General features: G+C 38.1%; 1 protein-coding gene across 4 annotated transcripts in view; it reads right to left on the bottom strand.

Moving 5' to 3' along the window:
* Positions 1-18748, bottom strand: part of TOX (thymocyte selection associated high mobility group box) — a 228668-nt gene that overhangs the window by 100046 nt on the left and 109874 nt on the right. For 3 of the 4 annotated variants that reach the window (XM_009563281.2, XM_054060531.1, XM_054060532.1), the window contains exon 2: positions 12506-12571. In XM_009563281.2, coding sequence (XP_009561576.1) covers positions 12506-12571 — 66 coding nt within the window. Of the gene's footprint in view, positions 1-12505; positions 12572-18111; positions 18231-18748 lie in introns of all 4 variants that reach the window. The other variant, XM_054060533.1, reaches the window with a different exon arrangement.

The following is an 18748-nucleotide window of genomic DNA, read 5'->3' as shown; positions in this document are numbered from 1 at the left end:
AGGTTTTTCTCTGCAGCAAAAGCTCCCACTCTCAGACCAGTCATCATCCTGTCCCAACTCTTAGATGCTCTTTCTTAGAGCATCTCTTCTTCTAACCCAAGTTATTTATCTGGAACTTCTAATGAAAGCCATTATCTGCTATCAAAAGCATTAAGGAGGGCTACGCTCCCTGTATCCAATTACAATTCTTAAGTACACCTCATACATATTAATAATTAATGGCGGCCTGTAGCTTCAGCTCTGTTAGGTTTTTCTTGGTAGCAGGGAGAAAGGTTAGGGTCTTTGCCTCATCTCCAATGTTTTTTTCCTTCATAGCCAGCTTTACTACCAGCAGGACTTTCTCTGTTCAGACTCGGAATAGCTCCTTTTCATTCTACTGGTCACTGAAATACTAGCAAGCTCGCCTTTTCACTTGTGAATCAAAAAAGAGTGGCAGTAAGTGCTTTATTTACTTTACCACAGAGCTGCTAGGAACTTTGCCAGCCGTTTCACTTTCATCTGACTGTGGGAGTGGATGAGGTGTTTACCAGCTCTTCAGTTTAGGGGAACTTCCTGGACCTTTATTATATTCCAGAGAGGAAGCCCTCTGCAAAATAGCACCACTAAACCCATTGCATCACAATGAAAAGACACAGGCTTTAATTTCACTTTATTATAAAGGGGATTTTTCATTACATCTGTATTTATTTTAAGCAGATTTCAGTATATTTCAGATGGGAGCTACACAGTGGGAACCTCACAACTAAGCATCCTTAAATTTAGGCTACTCACAGACAAACTGTGAAAAAGTTGTTTGAATCAAGGATTTCTTCCCAAATCTAAAGGACAAAATTCTATGTTTCTGGTTGAATATTTGTGACATTTCTGCCTGATATGATGGAAACTTCATAAAGCAGATGATCTTTGAGATGTCCACTCTGAGATCAAGAGAATTCATTATCTATGCTACCATAACCCATAATTTTATGAGAAAAGCTTACCAGAATGAAATCATATGAATACTTAACCCTGATTCACTGCCCAACCCAAGTCCAAGGCTTTGTTCCTGAACAATGACATTGTTGGACCCCTTCAATTTATCTTTTGTTACTTAGCCTGGTCAAATCCAGCAACAAGCAATGGAAGGAAGGCAAAACTGAGTTTGGGAGGTGTATGTCAAGGTCAGTTCTTTACTTTAGCAACAAGTAACTCAAATTAGGGTTAAGTACCCTGCTGTGCTAATAACACACACACACAAAATTCTCTTTTTTTTTTTTTTTTTTTTTGAGGAACCCAGATACTCATTGTTATCAGAAAAATAAGGGAAATGCTTGCACAACCTGCTGCACAAGAACCAAGGAAAAAGGAGTAAGTAGAATGAAGGAAATAAAACCAAAGCCCCTTTGCTTAAGAAGTCTACAGTGATGACTACATATTGGCCAACAAAATCTTTCTCAGGTTTCAAAATAATTGTAATAGAACTTTAAAAAGTTATCAGAGAAGGGAAACCAAAGGAGATACCTCAAACAGACTGACCACAAGAGGCAGCAAGCATTCAAACATCCAATATTAATCCCGCTGGAAAGAGCAGAACTGTTACTATATGACAGCACAGAAGACAACATAAATTAAATAATTCTGATTCATGTGCTCAGTGGTTACATCAGTCATCATGCATGTGCTGAACAGAATCTGGTATTAGCAACAGTTCCTTAAAAACAGGGAACTTGCCTATAGATATTTAATTTAAATTAAATGAACGGTACTGGCGACTATGTAGAGCGTGTCTTAATTTTTTGTTTGCACCAAGGCTTTTGCATCTGAACTGTGGAAAGATGCCAGTTTTTAAAAGATAGATGCTTCAGGCTGTCTCCTCTTCTATTATTGAACACATTGTTACATAACTGAAATACTTATGAATCGAGAGTAATGTAAAAACAATGAACTCATTAGAAGAGGAAAAACAGCAATGTACCTTATGTACATTTGAAAGTTAGCATAATATATGTGATGATAGATATTTCTGAGAGTTTTAATAGGATCAACCTTATCTCGAATTTCTAAACAGAAGACCTTCAGAAGCAAGTGTTTTTCAGCTTCTTTTGTCTCTGCATGAACAAGGCTTGATAGCTTGAGACTATAATGCATTACTGTGGAAACCTTCGGTCTGTTACATAAATCATCTTAACACTCAGCAAGAATTTTCCAACAGTGCCATTGATATGTTCAAGTCAATGATCCTGCAAACAATTTTTTTGTGTTTCTTCATATGGTAGACAACAGCAATAAATCATATTTAAAAACACACAATATACTAATTTATCAAGCAACAGCTATCAAAAATATATTACAGAGGAAGGTATAAATTTTTCTATTGTGTAAATCAATTTCTCTAATTTACATTAGGTAAAGAGCAAAGCCTCAGGCAAAACATTAATTTTCCAGTACCAGGTGATTTCTGTTTTCAAGAAGGAGAATGTGCTGACAATGATGTTATTGATTTAAAACAATCAAAATTTCAAAGTTAGCTGAATTATGTAGAAGGGTAGACTTTTTCATAAGATTCCAGTGTTTATAGTCTTTTCATTAATTACATCAATTTTCTGCATATACTATAGCGGTTTGCTTGGAAATATGTTTTCAACAAAGCTTTTCAATTTAAATATATTTTAAAGATAACAACAAGTAAAAGCACATATATTATAAAAGATTACAAGATCTGGGCTCTGCAAACACCAGTACTGTAATCAAAGCATTTAAACTTCCCTTCTGACAAAGACCCAGCTATGTCCTTTTCCTATTTAGAAAATCGGAGTAAATTTATACAAGAAGTATAAGCTTTTTTAGAGTTACTGATCAAACCCCAAAGCAATTCCTTAGGAACATCCAAGAGCCGTGGGCACACACGGGGCATCCTTATAGCCTCAACCCAGAGCCTTGTCCTGTTTACCTGCTTACCTGCAACCCCCTCCCACCTGAGCACATCCCTAGGCAGGACCCAAGCATGGTTGTTCGACATCCTTTTCACTGTTCTCTCCTGAGAAGAAAGGCACTAGATGAATCAGTGTGTGACAGTCCTAAGAGCACAACACCCAAAGAGTGGCACTGGGGGTGCTTTAGTAGGACCCCTGCATAAACACGGCTCTTGCTCATCCAGTGTTTTGGGGATGCTGAAAGGAACAGGAGGAGACTTTTTGCCCCAACAGGTTTCTACCACGCTACCTCATAAAGAGAAGTAGAGCAGCTCCCTCTCCTCATAGCTACTGCTTCAGGCTGTTTACAGACCAGGAAAAGGAGGCACAGAAGAATATTCACAAGATTTTCTTTGCAACAGTGGGAGCACACTATTATTATTTTTTTTATTTTTAATGAAAGCTAAGATTCTTAAGTTAACTTGGGATCCTATTTCACAGATTTTGGTCTATACTATACCACAGGCGGTATCAGCTATGGTATAGTATAATCTTGAACTTAACACTACAGGCTCTAATCCGATAAATTAGTCACTACATTTGCTAAATATTCTTTTTCAGCTAGAGATAAAAAGCATATTAAAAATAAAACATCTTTTAGAGGCCCTCTCTGCAAAACGTATCTAAATTATGCTTACTACAAAGCACTAGGTAATAAAACCAGTGATATGCATATTCAATAAGCAGAATTTAACTTAAAAAAAAACCAGGAGTCACATCTTCACAAATCCTGCTACTTGCAAATATAGATGATACACCACATTTAACCTGTCAGAAGCCTCATTAGCATCATAGACTCTAAACCAGCAATCAAGACAGTGTGCTTTTCACATGTTTACATTTTTAAATGCTCTTAAAATAGCAGTAGTACAGATTTACATTTGAGTATTCCTGTTTAGGGGACACATCTTCTGTCAAAATTTCCAGAGAAACACACCTAAAGATGAAATAATGTTGTGCCCAGGGCACACAATGATGAAGGACAAAGAATCCTTTTTCCCCCCTCTTTTTATTTTCTTTACTTAGAAAAGCACAGGAACAATGGGTTGCTTCTCAGTATTCAGAAGGACAGCACGTCCTACCGGTGTTATATGTCTCCTAAACAGCTGTTGAAACTTCCCTGAAAAAAATTTGATTTAATGTAAAACATCACCACTTGAGAAAAACAAGATCAAAACAGAGGTGGGGCTACTCTTTGCAGTTCTTCTGATTTTACTTTTGTTTAGTCCTGAAGCATTCACAGGAAAAACTCAAAGCTGAGTGATATGAAAGCTCCCAGTTCCTATCAGTGGTCACCTAGGTTTTGAAACTAGGACTTTACAGTAAAAAGGCCAAGAAAGTTTCAGTGTATGAATGAGTAAAGATTATTCAAGCAAGTAACACTGGCAGGATCTGGCTCTCTCTTAATAAAGTATCATGTAAGCAGTAAGACTGCTGAGACCTCAGTAATAAGCTCAATTGTACTGATGCCGTACCCACTATCAGTAGTGTAGCACCTATTAAGACATTTTTATAAACTGCAAGAAATATGCAAGCTATTACAAGACATAATTCTGAAAAACAGACTTCTATGTAAGAAGCCAATTTAAGAGGAAAACAACATAAACAATAGTAACTTGTGTGCTCAAGTGAAGCATCTTTTTAATTTTGAGTAATGAAGATGTCAAGCCAAATGCTAGAGTAGTTTAACTTAATTAGGTGGCCTATTTTTCCAGGCAGCCTTTCATTTCCCATTGAAAACTCAGCTTGTATGCAAGGCAACAAGAGCAATTTTGTCTGTAATGAATACCTCTGGGACTCCACGGCATGATCATTTGAATGTTACGTTGAAGACTGGTTTGAGTAACTAGTTTGGGCTTGTTGAGATGCCAGACTTTGTAAAACTAACTAGATTAATCAAAGCCTGGCATCTTATCGGTTTATTCGGTCAGAGGTCACCAGGTCAAACTGACTCTACTGTGGCAGCCTTTGCCAAAAGGGACAGCATAATAGTAATTGGTCTAATTTGTAGTTCAAATTCATGTAATTCTTCCAGACATTTTATGGACCAAAAAAGTTCATTTTATGTGAAGCTCAGTTGAAAAATACTGCCTTTTACATTTCCCATGGTTACGTCCCATAATTCATCCACACTGCTGATCTGTAGAGTTTCCTGGAAAGGAAACTACATAACAAAAATATATGATGTCTATAATCTGTTTTCACATGCTAAAAAAGTTGTACATAAAGGAGCAGAGGGAAACATTTTGAAGGATATTTTACACCGGTTGCTCATTAAACAGAAAGTTCTCTCATGTCATGCACAGTAAAATGCAGTGCATTTTCTCTTGTGATATGGGAAAAAAAATACCTCTGGCTTTTTGGAGAGAGAATTCATCATTTCACGATTGATTTTCTGCTTACCTTTTTCATGGTAAAATAATAGCTTTTGTTATTTTTACCTTATCGATTTATAGCAGGCCTATCACTGAAGTTGCTATCATCTTGATGGCACAGCTAAGACAAGAAGCAATGTTTACATTACTTCCCTCCCACTGGCCAGTCTTAAGAAAAATACTTTTAATTGATGCACAGGATCACTCTGTATACAACAAGGCCAAGTTCACAGTTTTAGCATTACTCTAGCAGTATCTGACATTTACTTCTAATGCCCAAACTTCTGAAGCAAGGCAATTACCCTCCAAACCTGCTTTCATTACAAAGTTTTTAGCCCTCATGGTTGTAAAGAAAATATAAGTGCAAGGTTTCTGCAGCCTGAAGGCAAATAGAAGGATGAAAAAATTGTTATACTTGCAGAGGCTTCTGATATGATTCAAGTTTACAGATCCATGTTAATGATTTTTGAAGGCTGGAGAGGGACACCTTTGTTTATAAAACTGTAATTATGAGTATGTTTGCTTAGGATCATTAGGGAAAAAGATTTTGCCCTCTTTAGCGGTTTTACACCATGTGCTATGGAATAGGCATTAAATGAAAGACGCATTAAGTAAAGGCATGTTTAAGTAACTGATATTTCAGAGATAAATAGGTAATATATATTTATTCTTAGGGTGGGAGTACAGGTTCAATACTGAACATGAGTAAAATAAATTTGAGTAAAGGAGTGGAAAGTAGAGGCATTTGATTACAGAAAAAAATAAAAATATTCTTGAATACATAACTGTGCACACATATACATTTTGCATTAAAGCTAAAGACATCAATCCATACATATATATAACATATCCCTGTAGAGTAGGACTTAGGGATACTGCTGGATAACAGATTGGACATGAGTCAGCAATGTGTTCTTGCAGCCCAGAAAGCTAACCATATCCTGAGCTGCATCAAAAAGAAGCGTGGCCAGCAGTTTGAGGGAGGTGATTCTGCCCTCCTGCTCTGGTGAGACCCTACCTGGAGTACTGCACCCAACTCTGGAGCCCTCAGTGCAGTAAAGAGAGGGACCTGTTAGAGTGGGTCCAGAGCAGGGCCACAAAAGTTATTGCGGGGGATGGAATCCCTCTCCTGTGAGGAAAGGCTAACAGAGCTGGGGTTGTTCAGCCTGGAGAAGAGAAGGCCTCATCTGTAATAGCGATCAAGGTCAGGCTGGATAGGGCTTTGAGGAACCTGGTCTAGTGAAAGACGTCCCTGTCAATGGTGGAGGGCATGGACTAGATAATCTTCAAAGGTGCTTTCCAATCCAAACCATCCTAAGATTCAATACGTATATATCTATGTACATAACCACAGCCTTCTTAATGTGACTATTGATCTATTTTTATCCAGATCCTGTGTCTGATCACAAGACATATTAAAAGTTTATGTTCTATGCAAAAGGGAAAGGTACGGTAACATTACCTCTATCTTTAACCACCCAGTCACGATTTGAAAGACCTGCCTGGTGTTCTTCTTTCCCTAAGGCCATTTAAACCTACACACCAATTTTTAGGTTTTTTTCAGAAGTGGCCTCTATAGCCTATTCCAGAGAAATGGAGGAGAGAAAGGTGGATATCTTTCTGTTAAAATTCTGATTTTGAAATTAAATAATAGTGGACCAGGAAGAGGGAGATGGAATATGGTATGAAACAGCCCTGAAGTGTATCCAGCCAGTAGAATGACCAAGTTGTATTGCCACTGTGGAGCAGCCTCTCAACTAATCAGCAAAGATTTTCCAGCTTTTGGGCAGGATTGCCTTGAACTTTGGGGTAGTATGTACCTATAGGATCACAATGGACCACTTCGTCATTCTCCATTTAAGAATGCTGCTTTTCCTGAATCCCCTCCAAGGCAGCCAACACATACCTTGTTCTGCTGACTCTGGCTCTCAACAGTGGTAAGAGAGAAGAGCTGTATTTTCTGTCAGGAATGGAATACAGGACCCTGAAATTCTAGTCTATCTACAGGGAAGGACCAACACAGAGCAAGAGAAGGCAGCTATTATTCAGCACTTATCCATCCCCACTTCACATGATGAATAGCTATCTCATTAATTCTCTAAGATATTAGGGTATAAACGTGAAATAAGAAGTTAGGGGTGTATCTACGACCATGTGCATAAGGCAACTAGAGGCAGAGGAACCCTTTGCTTTCCTATAAACATGAAAGATCTTGCTGTTGGATGTCATTCTACCCCATTTTACCCTGGAGCTGTACAGGACAAAACAGTTCTGACACCCATGGCGCCCACTATATCAAAGAGTAAACACACATATCTTATATGGATCCCCCTGGCGTAGCTCTGGGAGGGAACAAAATACCATTTCTATGCAAGCAGTATTCCTTCCTCTGCCTCGGATATCTCTTATTCCCAATGGCACAATGGGGCTACTGCCACAAACCCTCAGCTCCAGGACAGTTCTCCTCCCTTCCCTTTGGATCATGCAGGACATTTGGCAACTGGATCCATTACCCTAAACATTTATCAGGCTTCGGGAAGACTACAAAAGTGTGCAATACTCTGTGCAGCACAGTCCTGAATTATATTCTGTTTTGTGTCCAGGAAGAAAAGTAAAATAAACAATATAATTTTATGCTGTGGTGTCTGTGGCCCACAAATTACAGGAGAAAGAATTACTTGAAGAACAATTCATCTCCAAGATTCCAATTATAGGTGTGGGAAGAAAACAATATATTTATGAGAATTTGAAATGCAGAGCAGTTGGTATAGCTTTATTTTAAAATGATAAATATTTTCAGATTGAAGTGCAATTAGTAGTGAAAATGTCATGTAGTTTTACTATGTATGTGTGTTAATACGGCTGGCATAACTCATTTAGGAGATGCCTGCCGTGCAGACTCCTGTACTACATGTATCACAACCAAGAATACAGTACTTACACATACATATAAAATGTACACAGAGACAACATTGCCAAACAGCCTTTTGGGACAGACTAAAAGAATATCATTAATTTTTACTGTATACTTACACTTCTGGCTCAGTTCCAGCACTGGCTTTCTGTAAAAGTCATTTCAAGTATAGAATTATGCTATTTGCTTGCAGCAACATCACAGGAACAGTAGTAAGCCATATGTTGCTACTTAGCAACTTAGTCTATAAGTCCCAAAGCATGTACTGATTTGAAAATGGAACAGAAATGATAATTGTTGAGGGATGCTGTGAGGCAACTTGTCTTGGATTACCAAGCTATGCAGATGTTTGATGTTATGTAGCAAAAGAACAAAACTATCTTTTTCCTGTCCAATGCCTGAGCTTTTATTTATGTTAGCCTAAAGGGGATAAATTGATTAAACCCCTTAAAGTAATACAAGGTGGCGTTTTTTTGGATATGAGCACTTCACAGTAAACAGAAAGAAGTGAAGTGCAAAGTGCAACTTTTTTCAGGGCAATCGAAACATTTCTGATGCCAAAATTTTATTTTCTTTGGTAACACAGTTTATTTTACAGCCTCTAAATTTCTTGAAATGCTAGATTCTAGGAAAATAAGGGAAAAGGCAAAACAAGCAAAATCCAGCTTCTCAGGGTTATATTCAAAGCATGGACATGAGCATGTCAGCATGCATCAGGACCCCAAAAATCCTGCTTCTATCGTCACATAATCCAGAAGACAGCCTAGTGGAAACCCCTCTGTCTTTGGTGTTGTATACTATGACTCAGTCTGCCAACCTACCTCCCAAACAAGCTGTGTCAGCCTCTGAAATTAGAAAATTATGCTCATGTTTGATTCAGTTAGCATGATCAGAGACAAATAAAGGTTGCTGATAGCACCATGCACCTCCTAACATGTGGGATTCATATTTTAGTTAACAGATGTGCATCCATCAAGGAAAGTGGAGAAATTAATTCACTCCTCACTCTGACAAGATTCAAAGACTCGTCTCTGATACTGCAAAGAAAAAGCCAAGTTACTGGGAATGGGAGCGAGCCTGCATTCCTCTTGCCGAAGTCGTGTGACTTCAAAGCTCATGAGGACAGATGCAAAACAGACACAGAAAACTCTAAGGATGAAGTGACTAGGCTTTCACCTGGCAGATAATATTTTCTCATCTGTGCTTATTTGTTTTATATACAATAACAATGACTGGAAAATGAACAAACACTCCTCAAAACAGGGACCAGAAAACAGAGTCGCATCCTTTCCTCTTCCTCCTTCTCACCAATAAACCACATCATCTGTGGTTTGTTTTGCATCTGTCATGCTTTGTTTTCAGTGAATACCTTATTCTTTCCAGTTTTAACAAGGAGGTTGACTGTTGAAATGGTAGTTGGTTCACTAATTTTGGGTGACCACCAAATGTTTACACCTGAAATAGGAACACTGCCTCATTACAGTTAGTGAAGACCTCACGAATATAGTCAATGCAGGCTGCTTATCTCCTTTGAGGAATGACTAGCAGCTATCTACATCAGAAACGGGTTCAGAAAGGCTTCTCTCACAGTCCTAGTTCTTAACTAAACAACAGAGAGGCAGGATTTCCAATAACCCCTAGCTTTCTGCTCCTAGTGTGTTTCTTGCTCCTTTTATAAATACTGCTATTATTACAGGCTTTAATATATTCACTTAAAAAATGCTGCAACGTTGCAAGCACCAGGAGAGAACCACAGTAAGGGAAAGGAGCGTGCAACAGCCCAAGGCTGACAGCTTCTCTTAGACATGAGAGGCTGTTTGGCCAGACTGCATTTGTTAAGAACTTAAAATAACATGCCTGGAAGTTGAGCTCTCTCTTGCCACACAGATTCACCAGCAAAGGACGGTTTCAACATATGTCTCTGGGCTTTCAACTCCACTTGGGGGCCAGAACACCAAAAGCTCGGCTTTCCAACAGTAAGATTTTAAGTCTGTAAGCCCGTTCTTGGTCCTACCCCTCAGTAAACATCCAGGGATTTATGTCATCTTTGAATTTGGAAATTATAGAATAGTTAGGGTTGAAAGGGACCTTAAAGATCACCTAATTCCACTCCCCCTGCAATGGGGGACATCCCACCAGATCAGGCTGTCCAAGGCCCCATCCAACCTGGCCTTGAACACCTCCAGGGATGGGGCAGCCACAACTTCCCTGGGCAACCTGTGCCAGTGTCTCACCACTCTGATAATGAAGAAATTCTTCCTAATGTCCAGTCTAAATCTGCCCCTCTCCAGTTTATACCCGTTCCCCCTCGTCCTATCACCACAAGCCTTTTTGAATAGTCCCTCTCCTGCTTTCCTTCAGGCCCCCTTCCGGTACTAGAAGGTTGCTAAATGTCATATTTGATAGATTTCTTTCCTTGAAGACAAAATCGTTTGCACTTAAAATATCCAGGCCTGGGTCCTTTAACAGGACTTTAACAACCTTACTTCCACTGAAAACAGTGAGTATTAGATGCATGATTATCTCTGAGGATCTGGGCCTTGTTAGCGCATGTAGAAACTGCATAAAAGATTAAAACTTATACTCTTAATTTTTCAATATGCCATTTAAATTATTTAAATTACATGCATACACAGTACAAAAATATCAACAGAAGAAAAATAATTCTGATGCATAATGTGGATTTGCAATTCTTTATTCAAAACTATTTAGGAGGGACATAATGATTCTTTGAAAGGTAGCAGCTGCCTTATAACAGCAATCATTCACAGAGTTTGTATTTCTACTGTTTCAAACAAATTCAATTAGGCCTTGCACTTCAAAACCCTTAAGGCATAAATGAGATGATACTAGGCTGCTTTAATCTAATAGTAATACTAAAACTTGTCAGTACAGTTTTTGGATTAATGGTTAGAGAAAAATTAATAATATAATTTTTCATTTTTTAATCAAACAGTTCTATTCTAAACTACCTCAGGATCTTGGAAGGTTCTTAGCTGAATAAGTTCAATTACACACAAATCCTAAACGCAAAGTACAGTTGGTCTCTAAAGGTATTTCAGAATAACTTCAATAGAAGGCTGGGAAGCAACATGGTAGAACATTTTAAAGACAGACTTTTTGGACTGAACAATGCAGAACATCTCACACAGCCTCCTGCGTCCTGGCCCTCAGATGAACCTGTGTACCAATCATGATTAGTTACCCCAACATGGCTATCTGAAGAGCCCTATTTCATGAGAACATATTAGCTTTGAATGTACTGTCACTTCCCAAAGCTGCCGATTCCTAAATGACATGTACAGACATTTACTATGCATGCAAACTTATTTCTCACCTAATGAGAGCTCTTCGTATAAATCCTACTGGCCGTGTCAGAAAGTGGTATATCAGACTAGCCACTTGTGGGCCTAACACAGTGTGTGACCTAGTCCACAGGTTTGATTATTCTGGGCCATTTCTGACAAAACATAACTAACCTGTACCACTATCGCCATCACTTACTCATATGGAATTAAACTAACCAAAACATGTGACATAACTGAAAATTTCTCCCCTATCTGTAGATATAGGTACAGGTAGACAAAGTAAAAATGTCTAAACTATTCTTGCTTTTTAAGAAATAATTAAAAATCTTTCATTTCTAGAAATCTATAGTGTCTTAGGGTTAGTGGAAAAGTAAAAGATATTTAAGTATACACCTAATATCAGAACTTAGTGCATAGAATTCTCCCAAAGGGAAAGGACTCAAAAATACCTGTAAAGAATCCCCATCCCATTAAATCTGTTGGCCTGAAAGCTACAGAAGACCAGATCACTGCCTTAATCTCACATTCCTTAGCCGTAGAACAGTGTTAAAAAAAGCAATTCTCCTAAAATAACTGGCCTATGAGTGATAATTAAAGCTATTTGTGACATGTGTAGCTTATAATGATTAACTTGTCGGCAGTCAGATAAACAAATAACCTGCACCTGTAAAGACTTTATTTCCTGAAGGTAAAACAACTGTTTGGGAAAGATCATGCTGGCAAAACAGCTGCTTACATTCTGGAGAGGAAACAAGGTAGTATCTTTCAACAAACGCCAACTCTGATGTTTTATCAGCTCTATCTCATTAACTGGAAACAAGGCTTAAATGCTTTGTTTATAAATTATGATTATTCCTGATTGCAGCAGTTACTGATAGTGCCACTCATTTGCAATGCAACTCTTTGAATTTGTTTAATTACAATTTGAAACAAGGCAGAGAAGATTAATTAACCCACCTGGCTGGCTGGCACATAGTCTTGGCTCGGCTCTGTCATACTCATATACATGTTCTCACCGTCAAACTGCAAAGGAAATAATAGTAAACATTCAGCAAACTTGAATATTTTTCAGCATTGGCTAAAAAAAAACACATTAGCCATAAAATAATATTACAGCCTGGTTTTAGAGACTTTTAACTGCGTGTGTACATCTTGCCTTTGATGTTCCTCTTGTCATCCTTATTGACCCTGGATGTCAGTGATTTGGAGTAATTAGCACTCTAGTAATTACAGCTAGCAAGCAAGAAATGAATGGTTTCCTTTCATCTGCAATCTGTTTTAAAACAAAATGGCTCATTTTGTGCACTATGTATACATATTGCTGTTGGTTGTAATGAAGTACTAAGTGAATTGCACAGTTACTGAGAAAAGGAAGATGAGAATAGAAACTGCACTAAAATGCATCTTAATGGATTCCGACTTTAGCTTCTGAGCTGAACAAAAGTTGAAATTTCAAAACAAATTAAGCCCCCTACTATTGAAATGTTCCTGTATCACAAAGTAGGAAATACATTTCCAGACAGCTTTCAGACATCTAAATGTATGAAACAGTATAACTCCTGATGGTATGGTGTAAGAGGATAGCTTGCGCAATGTGTGAATAAAGTAAACATTCACAATCAGAATTGCAACAATACCCTTCTGTGAATGATAAGTACCATTTCTGGAAATGTATACAAAGCTCTATTTCTGTTGTTCTTTTTCTCCCCTCAGCCACAGTTAACAAGAAACAGAAATCTGATAGAAAGTAGTTGATTAAAACCTGAAGGTCTAGATGAAGAAAAACTGTCAGAACTGAAGCTTCATCCTGTACCAACAGAAAGAAGTATAAAAGACTGATTTCTTACTTAATGCGGAAAATGTCCCCACAGAACTCTTGTCACACCTGCTCAAGTGGCAGTGCCAACAGGGCAACTATAGTCCCAGTGTCCACCCAGGAGATAGGGAAAATCTTTTCAAACCTTTCAAGTAGAAATGAACAACAGCAGGAATCCCCATCCCCACTCATCAACCACAAATTTCCAGCTGTTACAAGGTCTGTTTGAAATAACTTTCACCTGACCACTTCTGTGCATGCTTAAGAGTGACATATTTTGGAAACAAGCCATTAATTTTGAGGATGCGTTGGCATTTTTAAAAAGTCCCCGCCACTGAGTTTGCTCTGCTTCTGCAGAAGGTGGCAGTGAAATAAGCCATGGAGGTTTCTCAATCGGTGCTGAGCTTCTTGGGATATTCTACCTGTAAGATACAGTATATTCAAGTAGACCAAGGTGGCAAAGTCAAACTGTGGCTTTGGCAGATAGCTCTACCAATTTCTGCTGAGGCAGCTGAAAAGGTTTCGACTTCCAGCTGTTCATATTCTTTCTTTGCCAGAGGCTATGAGGCTTGTAACAGCAGCAATAGAAATGCAAAGCGCCAGCTCCTGGCACAGCAGCTGATGGTCTGCCCTTCTTGGCCAGAGCTATTTAATAGATAGTCACAGCCTATCTGTCAGAAGTCCAAGTTTCATGGGTGGGAAAGGTTTATGTCACAGGCACAGATCTGCCAGAGGGAAGAAAGTATTTCCAAAGTTTGACGTAATAATGATAGTTTAATTAGATTTTAAAACCAGCGATTGATGCTTGTTTTGTTATCGTTTTTTGTTAACACTTGCCATTTATTTAATCTTTCTCATTTGAGAACTTTCTTATTTATTAGGATTCAAAGTAGAGTTTTGGAGAAAATCCTTTAGTGTCTTGATTGTCTGTACACCGCAAAAGAAAAAAAAAGGACAACGCATTGTTTCTTCTACTCAGATAGGCAGGTGAATTTCTGAAGGGAGATTTCACAGCCTGCAGTTGGAAACCAAGCTCTCCTGTGCAAGGCCTGCAGGAGCTCAACTTATTCCGCTTGTCAGACGAAAGGCTGAAAGGTGCCTTGATCACTGCGATTGGTACTTACACCCTGGAAAGATGTCTGATAGCTAGATGTCAGCCTTCCTGACAGTGATATAATGAGATCTAGTGCTGAGAAATGCGAGTTATAGAAATTCAGTTCTGAAATAAGACACAAGTTCTTACTTTAGAAGATAATTAAGCATTATGTCAACAGCAAACTCATCATTTGTCAGACATTTTAAAATGAAGCTACATATCTTTTTTTTTTTTTTCAGAAAAGATGCATTCCATATCATATTTATGAGAAATTCTGTGGACAGGATAGTTGTGCTGGCTGGTTATGGTAGCCCTATCTGCCTTGGAAACTGTGATTTCTTGAGTCTCCTATTTTTATGTTCCCTCATTATCCTCATATATTTGCTCCACTACCTTGCAAACATTGCTATAATTCAAATATTATGTTGCATATGTTTATTTGCAAAGAATATGAAGACATTTCTTTCATTTTCTGCATACTTTGTAGATACAGTACAGGGTTATTTCAATTTATTTTGCCTTCTGTAATTCCTGAGCCTGAGATTTAAGAACCTTTATGAAGTATACTAATCTTCCAGATAATTCCCTCTTTTAGATATTTGGTCATCTGTCCTTGCTCACAAGCTTGCAATCACCAAGTCTGCATTCACAGAAAAAAAATCCTTAAGGTCATTTTTCCATGAATATTTGAAATCCTGTGTGTTGTTCTTGGATCATCTGCCTACTTGACTGGTACCTTGCTACTAGTGGTGCCTCCATTACTGACTGGATCTCAGTCTTTCCTGTTCATTGCTCATGGCCCTCTAGCTCTGGAATGCTTTTGCTCTACTGTCTGGGGGCTTAATGTGAGCATGTAACAATGAAACCAACAAAAATAAAGTATACATAAAGTTAAAACTTCTTGGAGTTTTGGCTTGATCTTCAAGATGAAATTTCCTTCTGCACTATTTTGGATGAATTTCTTACAGTAAGTTCTCAGAAAAATATATTGATGTATAATGTCTGTAAAATCTGAGTGACCTGTTAACATCTAAAAATACTCAGTAGCTGTTCAATTTATTACATAATTTCTTCAAAATTCAAACATAAGGTTTGGTCATGGCAATATTTAGCATAAGATGTTGTGTAATAAGCTGTATAGTTCAATAAGATTTGATGCAATGCGGGGTTTTTTAGGGTTTATATTTGCAGGACATGGGCTGCAACATACTAGTTGACACTGTTACCATGTTAGTATTAGTACTACATTTACAGCTATCTAAATTATTATCTGCCCTCAGTCTTGTGCAGTGTGATGCACAGCTCCTTGGTGGTTCCTAGGACATCAGGTGTGAGCCTGAAAAACTCCCATAAACTTGAATGATGAAACATATATACATGCACATACTACAGCAGATATTGTCAGGAAACACTTAAGTTTTCAGTATTTACTAAAATGTTTATAAGAGTGAAATTATGATTTTTGCAGACTAAAATAAAACAAAACATTTACTTTAATGCTGAGTTGTTTATTCATCATCTTTCCCAGCTACCAAGGAAGTGTGGAATACAGATTACCTATATACATCCCACTCCAGCCAAAAAGAAGCTACACAAGCCTTCAATGACAAGAAGTTCAGAGACAGATACAGCACATTGTATCCGTGCCCACACTGCACTAACATGACTATCCCACAACAAAACAATAAACTGGGAAGGAAAGGCCAATAATTTGATCATTTGGAAGATCCTCCTACTGTTTGTTTCCCATGTATATCAGAAGCTTCCAAAACAAGTGACTAAACCATGCAAATGAACATTGAATCATTTCACCTTCTTATACACTGCCCTGTAACATGCAGGCTGTAACATGACAGCTTAACTCGTACTATGTCCACATTAAATTCAGCTTTACAATTGAGCTGATGTATGCAACAGTAGTTTGAGGAAACTCCAGCTCAGACAGTGAGCCAAAAGATCAGCAGATATGACCCAAAGATGCCTTCGACCACCAGATTTTTTTTCCGGGTTATACTCCATGCCTACAAAATTTTACTCATCAGCCCAGGTCTGCAAGAACCCTGTATTTCCTAAACTTCCCTGCCACCCACTGTGCTTGGTTTCAAGCAAAGAAACTGCAGAAGCACCGCTTAACCTGTGGATGATTCATCCAAACAGAACAGATGAAATACAAAGACAAGCAGTTAAATTATCTGTCTTTTATGAACCTATGTATGATGTATATATATCATATGACATTTCATCTAAAGCTCTCCCAATGTGTCTCCAAGATCTTTCAGTGTCATTAAGGGCAGATTTCAAAATCTTTCGTTTTAATCTAGTAAATCTATTAAAAGTGAATGCTAATACAATATTTTGATGTGTGATAATAACTACTCTTGACAACATTTCTTTTCATATTAAAGTGTAACTGCAGGAGAAGTTTGGGTGAGAGCAAACTAAGAATATGACTGCATTTTCATATGAAAATATGTATATCTGGGAGGTATTTTTAATATATATTCAGAATTGCATCATACTGTTTATTTAAATTATTATTATAAATAAAATATACAGGGAACACTATGGCATGACCAGTTAGAATCATCCTTAGAAAATCCCTTTTTAAGACAAGTTATAATGTTCAGCACCCAGCATGCACAAAATATCCAAGTGCTGTTATTAAGTGCAATTTATTCATGTAAGTTAGGAACATAATTATATAAACACTGGCTGACTGTTACTATGACAGAGCACTGAAAATGTCCAGAGTGGTAAGTCTGTTTTATCAGGCATGAATATACCAAGAGATCTAAAGCTGGCTTTTGTCTCCTATTAGCACGGCATCACATCAGAGTCATACGATGTAGTCAGGACCAGGAAGCCTGTTTTCATCCTCCCCCTTAGGTTGTAGCCAACTCTGTCAGCATTTTTAATAATGATTACAAAGTAGCGAAGCTTGCAAGAATGGTTATATTTTTATTCACTCTTTAAATGAAAAGCACCCTATGTGGACAATGTCACAAAGACATTATAATCAGGTTGCACAAAAAAAAAAAAAAAAAGTAGAGAACGAAATTTTTTATGGTGACACCTACTTGAAGTGTCTTTATTATAGCATACGTGCAGAGAAGAACTTGGAAGACAAAAGGGAAGGTTCAATAGCACGGAAAAAACCCTAGGAGGTGTTGAAAACCAAAGACAATAACCGGGAAAAAAAATGTATTTATATACTGCTAACTGTATGTACATATACAGTGATTATAAATGCAGTGACATACCTGCGTTAGCTTCACATAGCTAGTTCAGATGACAACTGCCACAGAGATGCACAAGTTCAATACAGGCTTTCAGCCTAACTACGTCTCCTCCAACAGAATCACAAGGTTGGAAAGGACCCATTGGATCATCGAGTCCAACCATTCCTAACACTCCCTAAACCATGTCCCTAAGCACTTCATCCACCCGTTCCTTAAACACCTCCAGGGAAGGCGACTCGACCACCTCCCTGGGCTCCCCTCCCCACCAGCTACCTTCTTCTACATTAAATCACTCTGTCTTCATTGCCAGGGTCACCTGTGCTATCTGGATTACAGGAAGAACACATTTTCATCCCTCCCTTTCTGCCTCCTTGCTACCTCACGCTTCTGTGCTATTGAGAGAAGTGCTTACTTTCCTCCTTTTTCATCCACACTTTTCAGCTTCTGAGGGAACTGCATATTTGTTTTCTCCTTGTGTGCATATATGTATATATGCATGTGTCCTAAGTTCTGCAGGCTTTGTTATATTAACTAAAAGAAAAAAAACACAACAAGCACACAGATCTGTGAGCTTCTTCTAGCTCATACTGAAGTGCGGCACAGTATGATAGTGCTACATCTTGTCCAATTGCACCACAGGCAGGAAAGCATGATTAAAATCTAGCCCATGAGGTTTTTAATGCCAAAACAAGTTTGGGGCTGGAGTGTGAAGGGAGAGCAACTTTGGGCTCAACAGCAATATTCTGAAACGTAGAGATTAAAAGAGAAAAAGTAAAGGGAGATATGATTAAATAGGTGAAAGTTTCTGTATGTAGATTCAGCTTCTGCATAAAGCCACTTGGACTCATACCCATATTTCTTCAAAGAACATTCCCTATCTTCAAAGCCTGTTTTATTAATCATTTAATCTAAATACAAATTTCTCCTATCTTGGATTGAAACTGGAAGCTACATTTAAATTTAAACTGTAGCTCTACCTTTTAACCATCATTTACCTTGCTCTGGTGGTGCCCCAACACAGTTTGTTGTGTTTCATTTTAAGAAAATGC

The sequence above is a fragment of the Cuculus canorus genome, chromosome 2, assembly GCF_017976375.1.
Source record: "Cuculus canorus isolate bCucCan1 chromosome 2, bCucCan1.pri, whole genome shotgun sequence".
NCBI classification, from domain to species: Eukaryota; Metazoa; Chordata; class Aves; order Cuculiformes; family Cuculidae; genus Cuculus; species Cuculus canorus.
This window is presented reverse-complemented; position numbering and strand designations above follow the sequence as displayed.